At 52.0% G+C, this 16633-nt stretch overlaps 1 protein-coding gene across 9 annotated transcripts in view; it reads right to left on the bottom strand.

The window, feature by feature from the left end:
- Kdm2b (lysine demethylase 2B) overlaps window positions 1-16633 on the bottom strand; it is a 91188-nt gene that overhangs the window by 50829 nt on the left and 23726 nt on the right. For 8 of the 9 annotated variants that reach the window (XM_042668910.1, XM_042668912.1, XM_042668916.1 and 5 more), the window contains exons 7-9: window positions 9810-9903; window positions 8177-8330; window positions 1116-1231 (exon numbers count right to left, since the gene is read on the bottom strand). In XM_042668910.1, coding sequence (XP_042524844.1) covers window positions 1116-1231; window positions 8177-8330; window positions 9810-9903 — 364 coding nt within the window. Of the gene's footprint in view, window positions 1-1115; window positions 1232-8176; window positions 8331-9809; window positions 9904-12845; window positions 12938-16633 lie in introns of those variants that run through there. The other variant, XM_042668918.1, reaches the window with a different exon arrangement.

Raw genomic sequence — 16633 nt, 5'->3', positions numbered from 1 at the left:
AAATTTTTTTTTGGTTGGTTGTGGGGCCTGAACTCAGGCCAGGACCTGGGCACTGTCTCTAAGCTCTTTTGCTCAAGGCCAGTGCTCTACCACTTTGAGCCACAGCTCCACTTCCCGGTTTTTGAGTGGTTAATTGGAAACAGTCTCATGGGAACTTTTTTCCCTCGGCTGGCTTTAAAACGTGATCCTCAGATCTCAATCTCCTGATCTCCTCTAAATAAAAACTTAAATAGCCCATAAAAAAATCAAAGAGGGACCTTTGGGCCAGTATTGAATGCACGGGGACATGTGGTCAATGGGCTGGGAAGGTGGCTCAGTGGTAGAGTGCTTGCCTTGCATGCATAAGGCCCTGGGTTCGATTCCTCAGCACCACATAAACAGAAAAAAATAGCCGAAGTGGCTCTGTGGCTCAAGTGGTAGAGCGCTAGCCTTGAGCTGAAGAGCTGAAGGACAGCACCCAGACCCAGAGTTCAAGCCCACGACCAGACCCCCCCCCCAAAAAAAAAAAAAAAAACTACAGCAGGGAAAGGGGGGATGATGGCAAGGTCCCAGCCATAAAGGCTTTTTGGGGAAATTCACGGAGCGCTGCGCAATTGTGGGCCCTTGGTCCCTGAGTGTGTGGGGTGGGGGAGAGCTGATCCATGAGAAACCACCACAGGCACTGTTACTGTCAAGGCCCCAGGCACGCCTGGGCCTGGGAAGCATGAGCACCTCATGAGACACTGCCAGCATGCACTGAGAAGAGCACTGAGCTGGGGACCTGGGAGGGGACTCACAGACTTGGACTGCCAGAGAAATGACCTGAAAGGACAGCCAGGACCTGACCTTAGCCCAGGCCAGGCTTCGTTCCAAGAAGATCCTCAATCTCTCCAACTCCTTTCCACACCAGACAAGAACAAAAAGTCCAATTCCTGATAGGTCACATTGCCTTCTCGAGAAACACTTCCTTTTCTACAGTGGGGCTTGGGGGATGGGGGGGGAGCCTCAGGCCCGGAGATGAACAGAAATTCCAGGAGCTTGAGGAAAGGATTCTTGTGGGATCAAAGCAAAGGCCCAGCTTGAGGTAGGGGGTGGAAGAGGCCGCACCCCATTAGAGGAGAAGGAAGCCTCCTTACCCGGGTTCTGTCTTCGATCTCGTAGATCCGCAGCTGCATGGGCACGTTGAAGCTGTGCAGGATGTTCCCGCCGAACACCAGAGAGTCTACAGGGGTGTAGACTGCGTGGATCCAACCTGGACAAGGAGGGGCAGAGCGAGGGTGAGCCCTGGCCCCTGGGGACCCACTCCTCACAGGCTGGAGGAAGGGAAAGACTGCACACAGGAGGGCACTGGGGGCCTGATGCAGAACGTGGAGGCTCCTAGCTGGCATGGAGGACCCAGCTTGGAAGTCTTACTGGTCCTGGCTAACTCAAGTCCAGTGCTGGGAAGCTATAAACCAGCCCTTTCTCTGAGGCTCTCAATCATCCAGCCTTCCTCCTGGGACCCAGCTGCAGTTGCTAACAGAGAGAAAGAGAGGCCCTATTTCCACAGTGGCCAGGAAGCTGCACATCTTTCCTGAGCCTATGTCTCAACCCCCACCCCCTAGAGCACCAGCCTTAGGAGGAGTGGAAAAGGAATTGCGCAGAACCATGGCTACACAGTGACCAGGACCAGGACTCAGAATTGGTATCTAACACTTTTGCTCATTGGCTGGCGCTCTACCACCCAAGTCATGCTTCCAATTCTCAGAGTATACCTTCTTGACTTCAAATGTTCCCAGGAGCATTTCCAGGGGGTGGCCTTAGACACATGGCTCCTGCACCCACTTGACTTCTGCGTCCACCTGGTGGTGCAACAGCTCTCCCTTTCAAGAGCAAAGGGCCATGTCCTGTCACCTCTCTGGGCTCCCAGGCCAGAGCCTTCCCTGTTACCTGTGGTATGGATGCTAGAGTGCTCCCTAGTGCCAGGTACAATCTAAGAGCTTGGGGGCAGGACTCAGCTCTCTAATTCTCACAGAAGTTCTACAAAGGGCATGCTATTTTCAGCCCCTCATCTACAGAGAAAGAAACTGAGGTACAGAAAAGGGAAGTCGGGGCTAGGAAGGTGGCTCAGTGATAGAGTGCTTGCCTTGCATGCATGAGGCCCTGGGTGAGATTCCTCAGCACCACATAAGCAGAAAAAGCCAAAAGTGGTGCTGTGGCTCTAATAGTAGAATGCTAGCCTTGAGCAAAAGGAGCTCAATGACAGTGCCCAGGTCCTGAGTTCAAGCCCCAGGACGGGTCAAAAAAAAAAAAAAGAAGTTATCTGTCAGGATTTGAACCCAGGAAATTTGCCTCTGCCTATGAAGGCTAGGGACAAGGTGACTACACCTGGCCACGTGGCAAGTTCTTGTGATGGATGATTAGAGCCAGCACTGGAGATAGTTTTATAGCAACTCCATTCACAGCTGTCAAGACTGAGGCTTAGCCAAGCCCTGGTGGCTCTACCCGTAATCCTAATTATTCAGGAGGCAGAAACTGTCAGCCCTGGCAGGAAAGTCTGTGGGTCTCTTATTTCCAATTAGCCAGTAAAGAGCCAGAAGTGGAGCTGTCTCAAAATGGTAGAATGGTAGAGTGTTAGCCTTGAGCAAAAAAGTCAAGGAACAGCAATCCAGGACCTGAGTTCAAGACTCAACACTGGCGTGTGCGCACACACACACACACACACACAGAGGCTAAAGGAGTTGAGCCACTTGATGAACCTTACAGCTAGTAAAGGAAGCAACTCAGCTTTTAGCCTTGACTTTGCACTGCCTTAGAGTCCTGAGGGACAGACATGGATGTACAATGAGAGATAGGGGACAGAGGTGAAGGCTGGACAGATGGAGGCAGAGAAACAACAGAAGACAGAGGAGAGTGGGCTGGGGGGAGGGAGCAGCATCTGCCTGAGATCCTGAGCCTCTTCTCTGACCCAGGCACCCATTGTTTTGCTGGACAGAAAATCTGAGAGTCCAGCCTACCTCCTCCCATCAGCCCCAGCAGTTCCTGCCTCCCCTTTGGTGAGCTGGGACCCAACAGCCACGAGTCAGTCAGCTATCACCTCTGGGAAAAGAAGAGACCATACTGGACCCTCAGCCGCTGGAGGGCCAAGCTGGCTGTCCTTCTGAGCCAGCAGGAGAAGCCTCTCAGCACCAGAGCTCCCTCTCACTGGGCACAGGCTTGGCTTTAGGAAACCACATTCTGCATTTCCATGCCCAGGTTCCTGGTGTGGGTCATCAGAGGATGCTGCTCGGTGGCCACCTATGCCACTGCGGGCACCTTCAAACCCTCTGTGCAGAAAGATAATGGCCGCAGCCTTTAAAGAGACCTGGCTTCCAGTGCCCCGCCTCTGCTGCTTGCCAGCTGATCTTTGCAGAACTGCATTTCTATGTTTTCACCAAGCAGAGCTATGCTGTCTGCTATTGCTATCATTACCAACACTGGCATTATTCAGGCCATGCTTCCTAAGCCTGGGACTGAGGACTATCAGACCCGTAATGCCCCATTCCTACTACGATCCTCCACGTGACCTCCTAAGCCCAAGCCCAAATTGGCTTCCAGACCATTCCCAAGCTGACCAGGGAGTCAAGGGGTACCATCAGACTCCCCTCTTGTAGCCTGTGTGCCCACCAGAAGGAGACTACACCCTCCTTTGCGGAAACTTGGTGAACAAGAACTTAAGACAGAGGCACTGCCTGATATTAGTAGAGTTGGCAAAGGTGGAGCCACACCAGCCTGTATTTACAGCCTGGACTCTCCCTTCTCTCCTGGAGGTGGGGGCACAGACACATCTGACTTACGTTTATTATCCTCATGTATGAACAAGGAAGAAAAAAGAAAACAGAGGAGCTGCTGTGGCAGGGAATCTGAATGCCCAATAATCAAGGGATTCTAGAGGCTCTGCTGTTTTCCTTCCTACCCTAAAGCCTTACAGGCGGGCTAAGCAGGATCCCCTAGAACAACTGCCAAGTTCTCCCCCGCCCCCCGACCCTCAGCTCTGCTTACATCTGCTTGGCTGCCCCAACACCACCCTTAGGAAGAATCAGGGTGGGAAAACCACAGCTTTCAGAAACTGCCTCTGTACCAACCCTCCCCGGGGAAGCTCATTCTTGACAACAGGAAGCCTGTGTGCGGGTGTCCTGGGCTGGGACTGGGCAGGGGAGGCTGGCATCCGCCATCAGCAATATTAAGGCAGTAAGGAAAGGCTATTGAGGCCACGCAGCAAGGGATAGATGTAACCACAGGAGGAGAGTGGTCATACACAAAGCCCATCTCTAGGACCTGAGGGGCCAAGGACAGCGGAGGCACAGAGTCAGCCTCACCCCTAATCTCCACATTCACAGTTCAGAATCCAACATCTTCCTCCTCACCTCTGCCTCTGCTTCTTAGCCACAACAGAGATAACCTCGGATGCCACACCCCACTCAGGCCCTGGCTTCCGTCACGAGCATCAGTGAACCCTCTGTGCAGGGGTAGCCCAGGGACACCATGACTGCTGGCATAAAGCAAGGTTGGCCTCTTCTCTAGAGGACCACGTGGCTGGTACCAGAGGCTCAAAAAGGTCAATGCATACTATGTCAGGTCCAGGGGCGTGCTACAAAATGGGGAAATTTCACATGCGAGTCTGAATTGCTTCCTTCTGGCAAAATGAGCAGGCCCTGCTGCTATCTGCTGCCTGGAGCTGAGCAAGCCACTGTTCCACTTCCCACGTTTGTGTTTGAAGGTATTGGGGTTTGAATTTAGGGCCCAGTACTTCTAGTCATTTGAGCCACGTCTTCCAGCACTTTCTGCTTTGTTTTTTGCACAGTGCCTCCTGCATCAGTCAATTCTTTACCACAGAGCTTTCCTACTCAGAGTCTATTATTGATTGATTGATTGATTGATTGATTGCTAGTCTTGGGGCTTAAACTCAGGGCCTGAGCACTGTCCCTGAGCTGCTTTTGCTCAAGGCATGCACTCTACCACTTGAGCCACAGCGCCACTTCCAGCTTTTGCTATGTCTGTGGTACTGAGAAATGGAACCCAGGGCTTCATGCATGCTAGGCAAGCCCTCTGCCACTGAGCCACCGTCCCCGCCTATAGTCATTTTATATATGGATCGTCTGATTTTATATATGGATCGTCTGAGACCCAATCACGTGGCGGGGTCTCAGAAAAATCTTACCTACTTGTGAGAGGCTGCTACTACCTGAGAGGCATAAACAGGTAGACTAGGCACAAAAGCAAGACCCTACTCAAAAACAAAGCAGAAAGTGCTGAAAGACATAGCTCAAATGACTAGAAGTACAAGCCCTGAATTCAAACCCCAATACCTTCAAACACAAGAAGGGAGACAGCTCTGCATCTATGAAACCAACCAACAGCAGAGCAGAATTATCTGGGAGAAAAAATATCCCATTTGTACTGAACATACACAGACTTTTTTCTGGTCATTATTCCCTTAACAATAGCCGGCATTTACATTGTTTTAGTTATTGTGAGTCATCTAGACTTGGATTTGCCATCCATGGGTGGTGTTGGACCCAGCCTCCTGGGGATACCAAGGTTCAGTTGAACTTCTAACTTTGTCAGAAGAGTCATGAAAAAGTAACAAGATGGGTTTTTTTCTTTCCCATTTGTTTTATGGTACTAAAGACTGACACCCCACCCCACCCCACCCCACCCCTACTCCCCCTATCCCCACCCCTCTGCCACAGGGTGTTAAGCATGCTAGGCAAGTGCATTATCACTGAGCTGCAGCCTGACCCTTTTATTTTTAATTAATATCCATCTTTAGCAAAAATTTGAAGATGGTGGTGGCACAGGTGGCTCACACCTGTAATCCTAGCATCCTAGCTACTCAGGAGGCTGAGATCTGAGAAGGAAAGCCCATGAGACTCATCTCCAATTAACCACCAAAAAAGCTGAAAGTAGAACTGTGGCTCAAGTGGTAAAATGCTAGCCATGAGTGACACCACCCATGCCCTGAGCTCAAGATCCAGGACCGGCACAAATCAGTTTGCAGCTTTTTCATTTTATTTATTTATTTTTTTTATTTCACTGATCTAAGCCACAAAACTAAGCCATACCCCAAAGATGATAAATTAAACTTTCTCCCTTTCTACCTCTTGAAAATCCAAAAAATCAGGGATAGGAGACCAAGCCCAGAAGTTTGTGATCAGCCTGAGCAACATAGAGGAATTCTATATCCAGAAGGGGGAAAAAAAAGACCTGAGAGCACCTCACTCTTCACCCTTACTGCCGAAAGTCTTCGCTGAGGTCTGCTTGCTAAGGTTCACATTGAGCTCCTCTTCCTGCCTTCAAGATAGCCACACTTGTGCTGTGGCTCGGAGGCTGCTTCCAAGACCCTTCCCAACTTGCGGAAGTCATCAGAGTCAAGAGCCCTCCTACCCTGGGGTAAGGGCGGGAGATGAGCTGCCTCCCTTCTGCACAGGGCCTCCAGAGAGGGCCCACAGGCCCCCATTGCAGAGATGTGGTAGCTGAGGTGCAGAAAGAGGAAAAGACTAGCCCCAGGTCAGAAAGAGTCAACGGCAAGGCTGGAAGCATTCCTGTGTTTTTCTTTTTTTTGGTCCAGACGTGGGGCCTGAACTCTGGGCCTGGGCGCTGTCCCTCAGCTCTTCAGCTCAAGGCGAGCGCTCTACCACTTGAGCCACAGCGCCACTCCGGCTTTTTTCTTTTTGCTTATGTGGTGCTGAGGAATCGAACCCAGGGCCTCAGGTATGCAAGGCAAGCGCTCTACCACTGAGCCATCTTCCCAGCCCCTTCTGTGTTTTTCTAAATCCACCATTTCCCCATACTTTCAGGGCTGGAGCACAAGTCTGAAGGAGCCCATCTCCTACCAGGGTCTCTACACCACATTTGCTAGGACATCTGCCATACATACTGCCACCAAGGCAGTGCCCTCGGTTCCAAGCAAAGGTCCTTTCTATTACTTGAGTGCAACAGGCCCAAGGACAGACCTGGAGCCATGATGATAAAGTCACCCCTACTAAAACACAGGCACCTTGAAATCCCACATTTTGCTGTAAATCTTTACCTTCTTCCCAGGTATACCAACCTGTACACAGGTTACAGATATATAGTTATACAGGTGTACAGGTATACAGGTGTACAGGGTGTGCAGATGTACAGGCCCCATCTCCGTGGTGGGAGCTGTGACCATCCCTCAACCCCATCACACACCAGTGGTCGGTGTCCAGACCCAAGAGCAACTTTCAGAAACCTAAATGTGGCCAATTTCTCCACCCAAGGGATCTCAATGGCCACAGGGTACTCCTATACTGTCCATGCTTCTCCCCAGTGGAAGGATTTGAGACATGCATATCTCCAATGATAGGGAGCTTGCTATCTAACAGAGAAATCCTTCCACTGTCTTTCTTCACACACACCTCTTCTCACATAAAATACCCCAACATCTCCTTCAATCTCATGTTACCCTATGTGGTTTCCAGACTCCTTTACTCCAGATTGATATCCTCCAAAGTATAATGACCAAGAGGCACATGGCTTCCCATATGTGGCCTCTATTAATGCAGTCTAAGACCTAACTAACTCCCTTGGCCCCTAGGTCATTGGCTACATCTACTAGTGACTCAATCAATAACCAGCCAAAAGCCTTCAGTCTATCTCCACAGAACTATAGGCAATAGGGCTCGGAGGCATGGTTCAGCGGAAGAGTGCCTACCTAGCAAGCTCAAAGCCCAGATATCAAATCCCAGTACTGTCAAAAAGAAACATGTCTGGGGGCTGGGAAGGTGGCTTAGTGGTAAAGCGCTTGCCGTGCATGCTTGAGGCCCTGTGTTCGATTCCTCAGCACCCATAAGCAAAAAAACAAGCTGGAAGTGGTGCTGTGGCTCAAGTGGTAGAGCGCTAGCCTTGAGCTGAAGAGCTGAGGGGCAGCGCCCAGGCTCAGAGTTCAGGCCCACGACCGGACCCAAAATAAAAACCAAAACAAAAAGAAACATGTCTGAGCTGACCCAGTCCAGGAACCATTCTGAGAAGTTTTTGTACATGTGTTAACTAACACTGAGGCCCAGACAGATAAAGTCCCAGCTCACAGCAACAGATCCAAACATCCAAGTCTCTCCTCTGACCCAGTCATCATTTGATGCAGCAGCCTCCTCAAGGCAGCAGAAATAGCCAATAGGTGGTAAGATCCCAAATCAGCCACAAAGGAACCTACCGGACGGGATGAAAAACGTGTAGCCCTGTTTCAGCTCAATTCTTTGGCATCTTTCCACACGGTCTCCCAGGAAGATGTCACTCTGCTTGCCTGACAGCACCCACTCCTCGTACAGGGCCAAATTGTGCAGGGTTGGGGGGATCAGCCAAAAGATCTTGAGAGGGAGAGAAAAGAGGCAGTCAGGCTTGTCTCTGATTGCTTCCAGGTCCTCCATAACCCACTGAAATAACCCCCCCTGCCTGGGGGGAGGGACAAGAGGGGATCGTCTACCCTGTAGGCCCCAAGATTGGGCCCAAAAGGTCTCGAGAAGGCAGGGAGGGCTGGAGCCACTTTCAGAAAATCTCCACTTCAGCTCAAGCACCAGGGAAGGACCACTTCCTACACTTGATGGAACATTCTTTCTCCTGAGCTAAAGGCTTGGCTGGAGGGACAGGGGAAGGAGAGAAAGGGAATTTCCTAGCTGTATGATAAAATGGCCCAATAAATAAAACCCAGCCTGCACTCACTTTGGAGAAGGAGGAAAAACATCTGGAATCAAGTGGGTTGACTTCCTTCCAGAATCTCTTCCAACAAGTTATTTAAAGCAAATGCACTCGCAGACCCAGATGAGCGGGCAGCAGCACACCAGCATTCTCAAGAAGCACCCACGTTCCTTCGGGGACTCCTCCATTCCCGCATAGACTTACACACACACACACACACACACACACACACACACACACACACACACACACACACACACACACAGCAGAAACACACCCACGTCTCTTCGGGGACTCCTCCATTCCCGCATAGACTTACACAACACACACACACACACACACACACACACACACACACACACACACACACACACACACACACACACACACACACACACACACACACACACACACACACACACACAGCAGAAACACTCTGTATGTGTCAGGGTGCTGTCTATCCCAATATAAAATGTTCTTGAAGGCAGGTATGTTGGCAACTAGGCTTTAAAGTACTCTTTACCTGACTTATATAACTACAACCTCTTTGTATTTCACCTTTATAGTAACAATTTTAAAAAATTAAATTTAAAAAAAACTCAAAAGTGATAACAAGCCGGGCACTGGTGGCTTCGGAACCTGCGATCTGAGGATCATGGTTCAAAGCTAGCAAAGGTAGACAAGTCCATGAGACTCATCTCTAATTAATCACCAAAAAAGCAGGGAAACAAATGAAGGTGTGGCTCAAGTGGCAGAGTACCAGCTAGGAATGAAAAAAAGCTAAGGGGCAGTGTCTAGGCCCTGAGTGCATGCCCTAGTTACTAACACAATTAATGAATTAATTAATGAGACTACAGACAGGAGGTATGCAGATTGGAGGTACTTACTTGCCAAACTCAGTTTCAAACTGGCCCAAGGTGTTTAGAAAACTGAACTGGGCAACTAAGTATGAAAGGGTGACCAGGTGTGATTTAATTTCTCCCCTCAAAGGGAGGCAGAGAGCCAGAGGTGGCCCTAGGAGTGTCCCAGAAGGTGCTCACCGGACAGGGGGCAAACAAGGGTAAGCTAAAGGAAGGGCAGAGGTAAATAAACACCTCTTCACACAAAAGAACCTGAGATGCACCAGAGCTGGAAGCTCAACTGGAACTCACCTTTCCACCCCGGAAAACATGGTACCACACGGAAGTGCCTCCAAAGTCGATGTGGAAGTCAGTGAAGCAACCTTTCACGCTCATCAGACAGTACCTGCAGCATAGAAGTGGGAGGGAGAGAGGGACAGTGGGAAAAAAAATAACTTAGCTGGGTGCCAATGGTTCATACCTGTAATCCTTGTTACTCAGGAGGCTGAGATCTAAGGATTGCAGTTTCAAGCAAGCCTGGGCAGTTAAGTCGGTGAGATGCTTATCTCCAATAAACTCCTCTGAAAAAGCCAGAAGTGGCACTGTGGCTCAAGTGGTAGAGTGCTAGCCTTGAGCACAGAGAGGCTCAGGGAAAGAGCCTAGGTCCTGAGTTCAAGCTCCAGGATCAGCAAAAAATATAATAATAATAAATAAAATAAAATAACTCAATAACCAAATCACAGGAGCAAACCCTTCAGAGGGCCTGATTTGGTGCTCATCTATAAAATCGATCCTGGGAATTTCCATTTATTTATTTATGTATTTATTTGTCATGGGGCCTGAACTCTGGGCCTGGGCACTGTCCCTCAGCTCTTCAGCTCAAGGCTAGCACTCTACGACTTGAGCCACAGCGCCACTTCCAGCTTTTCTTTTTCTGCTTATGTGGTGCTAAGGAATCGAACCCAAGGCCTCAAGCATGCAAGGCAAGCACTCTACCACTGAGCCACCTTCCCAGCCCCTCCTTTTATTTTTGTAAAACCTAAATCTTGTTGAAGCTCTTGACCTGGGTACCCTTGTGATCAAGTGACAAATTTCCAGCAAGAGCCATCTTCCCCAGAGCCTGGAGAGGGGTTCAGGGCTGGAAGGAGGTAGCATTTTGTTTTCCGGTTTTCATGGGCCATTGTGGTTTCTACCCCTGCCTCAGCCTCACTCAACTAAGAGGCTTCCTTTCTACTCCTTTGCAGCTCTGATGCCTGCTGACAACCCCCATTGTATAAGCTGGGCCCCCTGGAATTCAGTTGTAAACCACCTGTGTAGCTTGCCAGCTACTAGTCTCATTTATTCCATTCATCTCATTTATTCCACCAGAGGTCCAGCCAGAGGCTAGGCATGGCACTGATGCACAGGAATGCCTAAGACCCCCGCCATGAAGCAAGACACAGAAAAAGTTTAATGGTAAACAAACCATGATGGATCGACAAGTAAGCAACGGAAATCAACAGCCACCAAAGCCCACACAGAGGGACTCCATATACAGGTAATGTCCAAAGCAAGCACTCAGACCACTGGTGGCCGGGGCGACTGGGATTTGCAGTGACACTAATGAGAATCAGGGTTTCATTCCGGGCTGAAGACAATGTTCTAAAATTGACTGTGGTTTCACAACTCTGTAAACATTGTAAAAAAATCAAAAACATCAGATTGACGTTTTCACAAATGAATAGTATGTGAATTATATTTCAACAAAGCTATTTTTTTTTTAAAGTGAAAGAATTAAGAGAAAACGCTGGGAGCGCGGACCAGGCAGAAGGGGGACAGAGGAACGTGCACGCAGGGAGAGCAGAAACTGGTCAGCGGCTCCCTTCCCTTCTGAGCACCAGAAAGAGCTAGAGAGCCCACACTTGCAGAAATATGCCTGTGCCCCATCTCCCCCAACATGATGCCCTCCTAGGAGTGAGCAGAGCCGAAGGAGGCACCAGCACAGAGCAGGCTCCTAAGTCCATGCCTGACAGACAACCGTGCCAGGCCCCCTCCTGCAATTCCCCCCTTCCCACAAGTGCTCCGGGGAAGCACAGATGAGGGCAGCCTTCCCACCCTCAAGCCCATGCATGTGGCCACCTCCAGAGGCCCCGTATGTTTGCATATACACGCTTACCCCACTGACCTCTTTTCCCTGCTGCACTTTGCTTTTCCGTGGTTTGGGGAAGAGGAATGGGGTGGGGATGAGCAAGGAGGAGCCAGCAGCAAGCCCCAGTGCAGGGAAGAGGAAAGGTGGACATGGTGAGGAGCTGGGTAGAAGGCAAGAGGGCTCCAAGAGCCCCCTCCTTCTGGCTGCCTTTTGCACCTTCCGTTCAGGTGGACCCAGGGCTCGGCAGTATGCAGGCAGCGTGCCTCTCCTCCCTCCTCCGGATAGGCTGGAAGGAGACTTAACCATGTGTCTGCAGGAGGCTGGCAAATCAGAAGGCCTTCCCGTACATCAGAGAACCGCTGCCTAGCAACCCCACCAGAGGGGTGTAGTTGACAGCCCAGGACGAAGGCTGTCACGAAGCGGGCACTGGGGCTGCTTAAGTCCTGGCTCTGGACTCCGTACCCTCCTAGCCTGCCTGCTTTCTCACCTTAGAGGAGTCCTCAGGGAAGATCTCAGAGATGTACACACACACACACACACACTTACACAGACACACACACACACACACACATATACACAGGCCCCTTCTCTAAGCACCACTTCAAAATATTAGTCCTCCCTTCCCTAAAACCACCTCTTCCTCTTGGCCTGGGTTTGTTTTTTTTTTCTTTTTTTAATCTAACCTTGGTTTCCACCCCCTCCAGCCTCAGCTGAACAGTCTAGCGAAAACAATTTAAGGGGGGCGGGTGGGGGCGCAGCTGGGAGAAGGTACTTCCTTCAGCCGGCGGTGATGCTCAGCTGGGTACCCACAGCAGAGGACAAGCGGAGACCTTGGCTCCTCCACTCCAGGTCCTCGGGCTGCCTGGGCACACCGATCACCCCGCTTAGCCCATCTCCCAACGCCCCGCTCCAACCTCCACTGCACGTGAAAGAAAGGAGAATCTCAGGCTGCTGCGAGCATGGAAAGTTCTCCAAGTTCGTTTGATCTGCCCTCAAGGGCCCCTCGGGGACTAGGGAACCACTTCTGAGCCCGCCCCTTCTGGTGGCCCCTCCTCCCAGTGTCCCTCATTTCCTGGCCACCTGACCAAAGCCACCCCTCCCACTCCAGAGATTGCAAGCAAGGTGGCAGCGACAGGACGGCTTTGTCCTGGTCCCCGCAGCCATCAAGCCACCCCCGGCTGGCTCCACGGGCCGCTCTGGCGTGACGCCTTTGCACTGACCTCCACAGCTTCCTCTTCCCAGCACACCGCAGTCACATGGGCTCCACCACTGCTCGAGCAATCCTTCTGCCGACCCGCCGGCCCCGCCAGCCCGGCTGTGCCTCCCGGGCCGCCTCCAGGCGGGACCCGCAGCCAGGTGGCTTCCCGTCCTCGGGAGGGAGGCCGCCCGCCAGTGGGAGGCGGCAGGCGGGCGCTCCGCTCCCGAGCTCGGCCCTGGGGTTCCTCACGAAGGCCGGGACTAGCGGGAGGCGCGCCGTAGCGGGGCGCTGCACCTGCCACACCAACTTCGGGGCGCGGCCTGGGGTCTGCGGAGGCGGGGCGACCCCGCCCCCGTGCTTTCCCTCTACTTGGAGAACTGCCCCCCAGGTGGCCCAGCCCGGTCCCCTCGGGCAAGAGCTGGCGGCAGAGGGGCAAGCCAGAGGAACTGGCAGCGCGTGGCGGCTGGTGACCCGCGCGGGCGCGAAGGCGCACACTCCCGGCGCTGGGAGACACAAAGGGCGGCTCGGGGGCCAGGCCTGCGACGCTGCCCTGCGCCCCTCCCGCCCCGCGAGCCCGCCCGCCGGCCTGCCCGCAGGGCCCGTTACCCTGGGCGGGGACGCGGGTGCCCGGCCCCTTCGGCGGCGGCAGGGCCTCGACGCGCGCCCAGCGCCGGCAGCAGGGAGGGGGGGAGTCTCCGAGGTGCCGGGTGGGAGCGGGGAGGGGGGGGCCCCTCCGGGGTACCGGGCGGGATACAGAACCCCCTCGGGGGGGCCGGGCTGGCGGGGACGCGGGGCCCTCGCGCGCCACCCCCCTTCTTGGGGAGCCGGCCCCAGCCTGCACCCATCCCCAGGGTGGAACTGAACAGCAGGGAGGCGGAGGGAGGCCGCGGCGGTGCCTAACCACGACGGGCGACAGAGGAGCAGGGAAGCGCCGGGCCCGGGCCGCCCAGGGACGGGCCGCGCCGTCCACAGCCGCCCCTGGCGCCCGGGATGCCCCGGAGGAAGACGCCGGCTGCTGCCAGCGAGGACCCAGCAAAGCCGCCTTCCCCTACACGTGCACCTCGCGCAGAGGACGGCAGCCAAGACTTACTTCCCCTCCCGGAGCCATTTCCTGGTGCCTCCTAACAGGAGGGAGGCCCATCGGCTCTTCCCTGCCCCCCCTTCCTCCACCTGCCCCTCCCAAGCGCTGGGCAGCCATACAGTAGAATTATTGTGGGGATTCCATGCTACCAGTAACCAGAAACGAGTATTAAAAAAGCCGGCGCGGGTGGCTCACGCCTGTCATCCTACTCAGGAGGCTGAGATCTGAGGATCGAGGTTCAAAGCCGGCCTAGGCAGGAAAGTCCTTAAGATTCTTATGTCCAATAAACCAGGAAAGTCCTTGAGGCTCTTCTCTCCAATAAACCACCAGAAAACCGGAAGTGACACTGTGGCTCAAGTGGTAGAGCGCTCGGCTTGATCTGAGGAGCTGAGGGATAGCACCCAGGCCCCGAGTTCAAGACCCACAACCAAAAAAAAAAAAAAGCAAAACAAAAAAACTAGGACCCTCTCTTAAGCCCAGTCCCAGTGCTTGTCCCCACTTTTCAGATGAGGAAACTGAGGGTCAGAGAGTGTTCCTCATCCAGGTAAACAGCCTTGTGATTTGTGGTGCTCACTTATCACTTCTTGTCTGCCTGTTTCCCAGTCCTCCCAGGTCTACCTGGCAGACCCCAACTCAAACTGGAACAGCCAAACCTCAACCGTGGACTTGCCCAGAAAGAAGTGATCCAACTCAAACCCCAAGTCCCAAGTTTCAGATCAGCATGCCCTTCCCCTTCATCCCATCCCCCAAACCACAAGGGGGCAGGAGATGGTTGTAGTCCCAGCAGGGATGGAAACCAACCTTCTCCATTCTGGGGCTACCCAGCAATATTAGTAGGATCTAATTATACCAGTGTATATATAGTAACAGCTACTTACATGCCAGATCCCATTTTACCCTTCCAACAACTCAAGCCATCCCTATTTTATGGATGGAAACACTGAACCCATGGTTCATAGAGGTCAATAGCCTGAGCAGGGTGTTACCTCCTGCAGTCACACATGGCAGTCTCATTAGTACCTTTCAGTGGTCTTTCCATGATTTTAGACTACAAACTCCTTAGAACTGGTCAGACTTCTAGGAGGTGTATGTTTAGGCTAATTAAAAGGAAGAGTTTGTCAGGCGCCAGTGGCTCATGCCTGTAATCCTATCTACTCAGGAGGCTGAGATCTGAGGATCACAGTCCAAAGCCAGCCCAGGCAGGACAGTCTGTGAGACTTACGTTCAATGAACCACCAGAAAACCAGAAGTGGAGCTGTGGCTCAAAGTGGTAGAGTGCTAGCCTTGAGCAGAAAAGCTCAGAGGCAGCACCCAGGCTCTGAGTTCAAGCCCTATAACTGATCAAAAAATAAAAAGTTATGGGGGCTGGGCGCCGGTGGCTCACGCCTGTAATCCTAACTACTCAGGAAGCTGAGATCTGAGGATCTCGGTTCAAAGGCAGCCCAGGCAGGAAAGACCGTGAGACTCCTGTCTCCAATAAACCACTAGAAAACCAGAAGTGGCGCTGTGGCTCAAGTGGTAGAGCGCTCACCTTGAGCTGAAGAGCTGAGGGACAGCGCCTACCCAGAGTTCAAGCCCCACGACCGGCCAAAAAAAAAAAAAGTTATGGGGCTGGGAATGTGGCTCAGTGGTAGAGTGCTTGCCTGGCATGCATAAGGCCCTGGGTTCAATTCCTCAGCACCGCATAAACAGAAAAGGCCAGAAGTGGCGCTGTGGCTCAAGTGGCCTTGAGTGATGGCCTTGAGCTGAAGAGCTGAGGGACAGTACCCAGGCCTAGAGTTCAAGCCCCATGACCGACCAAAAAGTTAAAAAAAAAAAAAAAAAAAGTAACGAGCTCTGAGGAATGTTCTGGCTATTGGATTTGAGCAACAGTCACAGGCTGAATGTCTTTGCAAACTTTGTGGAACTTAGCAACTGGATATGAAGTTAAATAAGCTGGCAATAGACCACCCTAAGAATGAGGCTACCTTTACAATACAATTATTTTTTAGGCACACATGCCTCAGCTCTTTGATGACAGAAGCTGTATCTCACACAGCTACAGAACCCAGCAACAACTTTACAACTGTGTAACCTTACATAGATTTGTCCTTTCCAGGAATTCAGCATCCCTTTCTGAACTACAGTGCCACTTCCAGTTTTCTCATAGTTAACAAGAGATAAAGAGTTTCATAGACTTTCCTGCCCAGGCTGGCTTTAAACTGCAATCCTCAGATCTCAGCCTCCTGAGTAGCTAGGATTACAAGCGTGAGCCACTAGTGTCTAGATTCCCTGGTCTTTTATTTGTTTTTGTTTTTTTCCTCCAGTCCTGGGGCTTGGATTCAGGGCCCAGCCACTATCCTTGAGCTTCTTTTTGCTCAAGGCTAGCACTCTACCACTTGAGCCACAGCACCACTTCTGGCTTTTTCTGTTTATGTGGTACTGAGGAATAGAACCCAGGGCTTCATGCATGCTAGGCAAGCACTCTACCACTAAGCCACATTCCCAGCCCTTCCTTGGTCTTTCTTGAACTGCTCACTCTGAGAAGCCAGTGGCCATGACATGAGGACATTCAAGCAGCCCTGTGGAAAGGTCCATGCAGCAAGGAACTGAGGCTTCCTACCAGCAGCTGTGCTGTGAGCTAGGCTCACAAGCCACTCCTCCAGCCCCAGTCAAGCCTTCAGATGAATGCAATCCAGGCCTAAGTCTTGACATAACCTTTTTTTTTGTTTTAGATTTTTGGTGCTAGT

The sequence above is a fragment of the Dipodomys spectabilis genome, unplaced genomic scaffold (assembly GCF_019054845.1).
Source record: "Dipodomys spectabilis isolate Male_0828 unplaced genomic scaffold, ASM1905484v1 ptg000480l, whole genome shotgun sequence".
NCBI classification, from domain to species: Eukaryota; Metazoa; Chordata; class Mammalia; order Rodentia; family Heteromyidae; genus Dipodomys; species Dipodomys spectabilis.
This window is presented reverse-complemented; position numbering and strand designations above follow the sequence as displayed.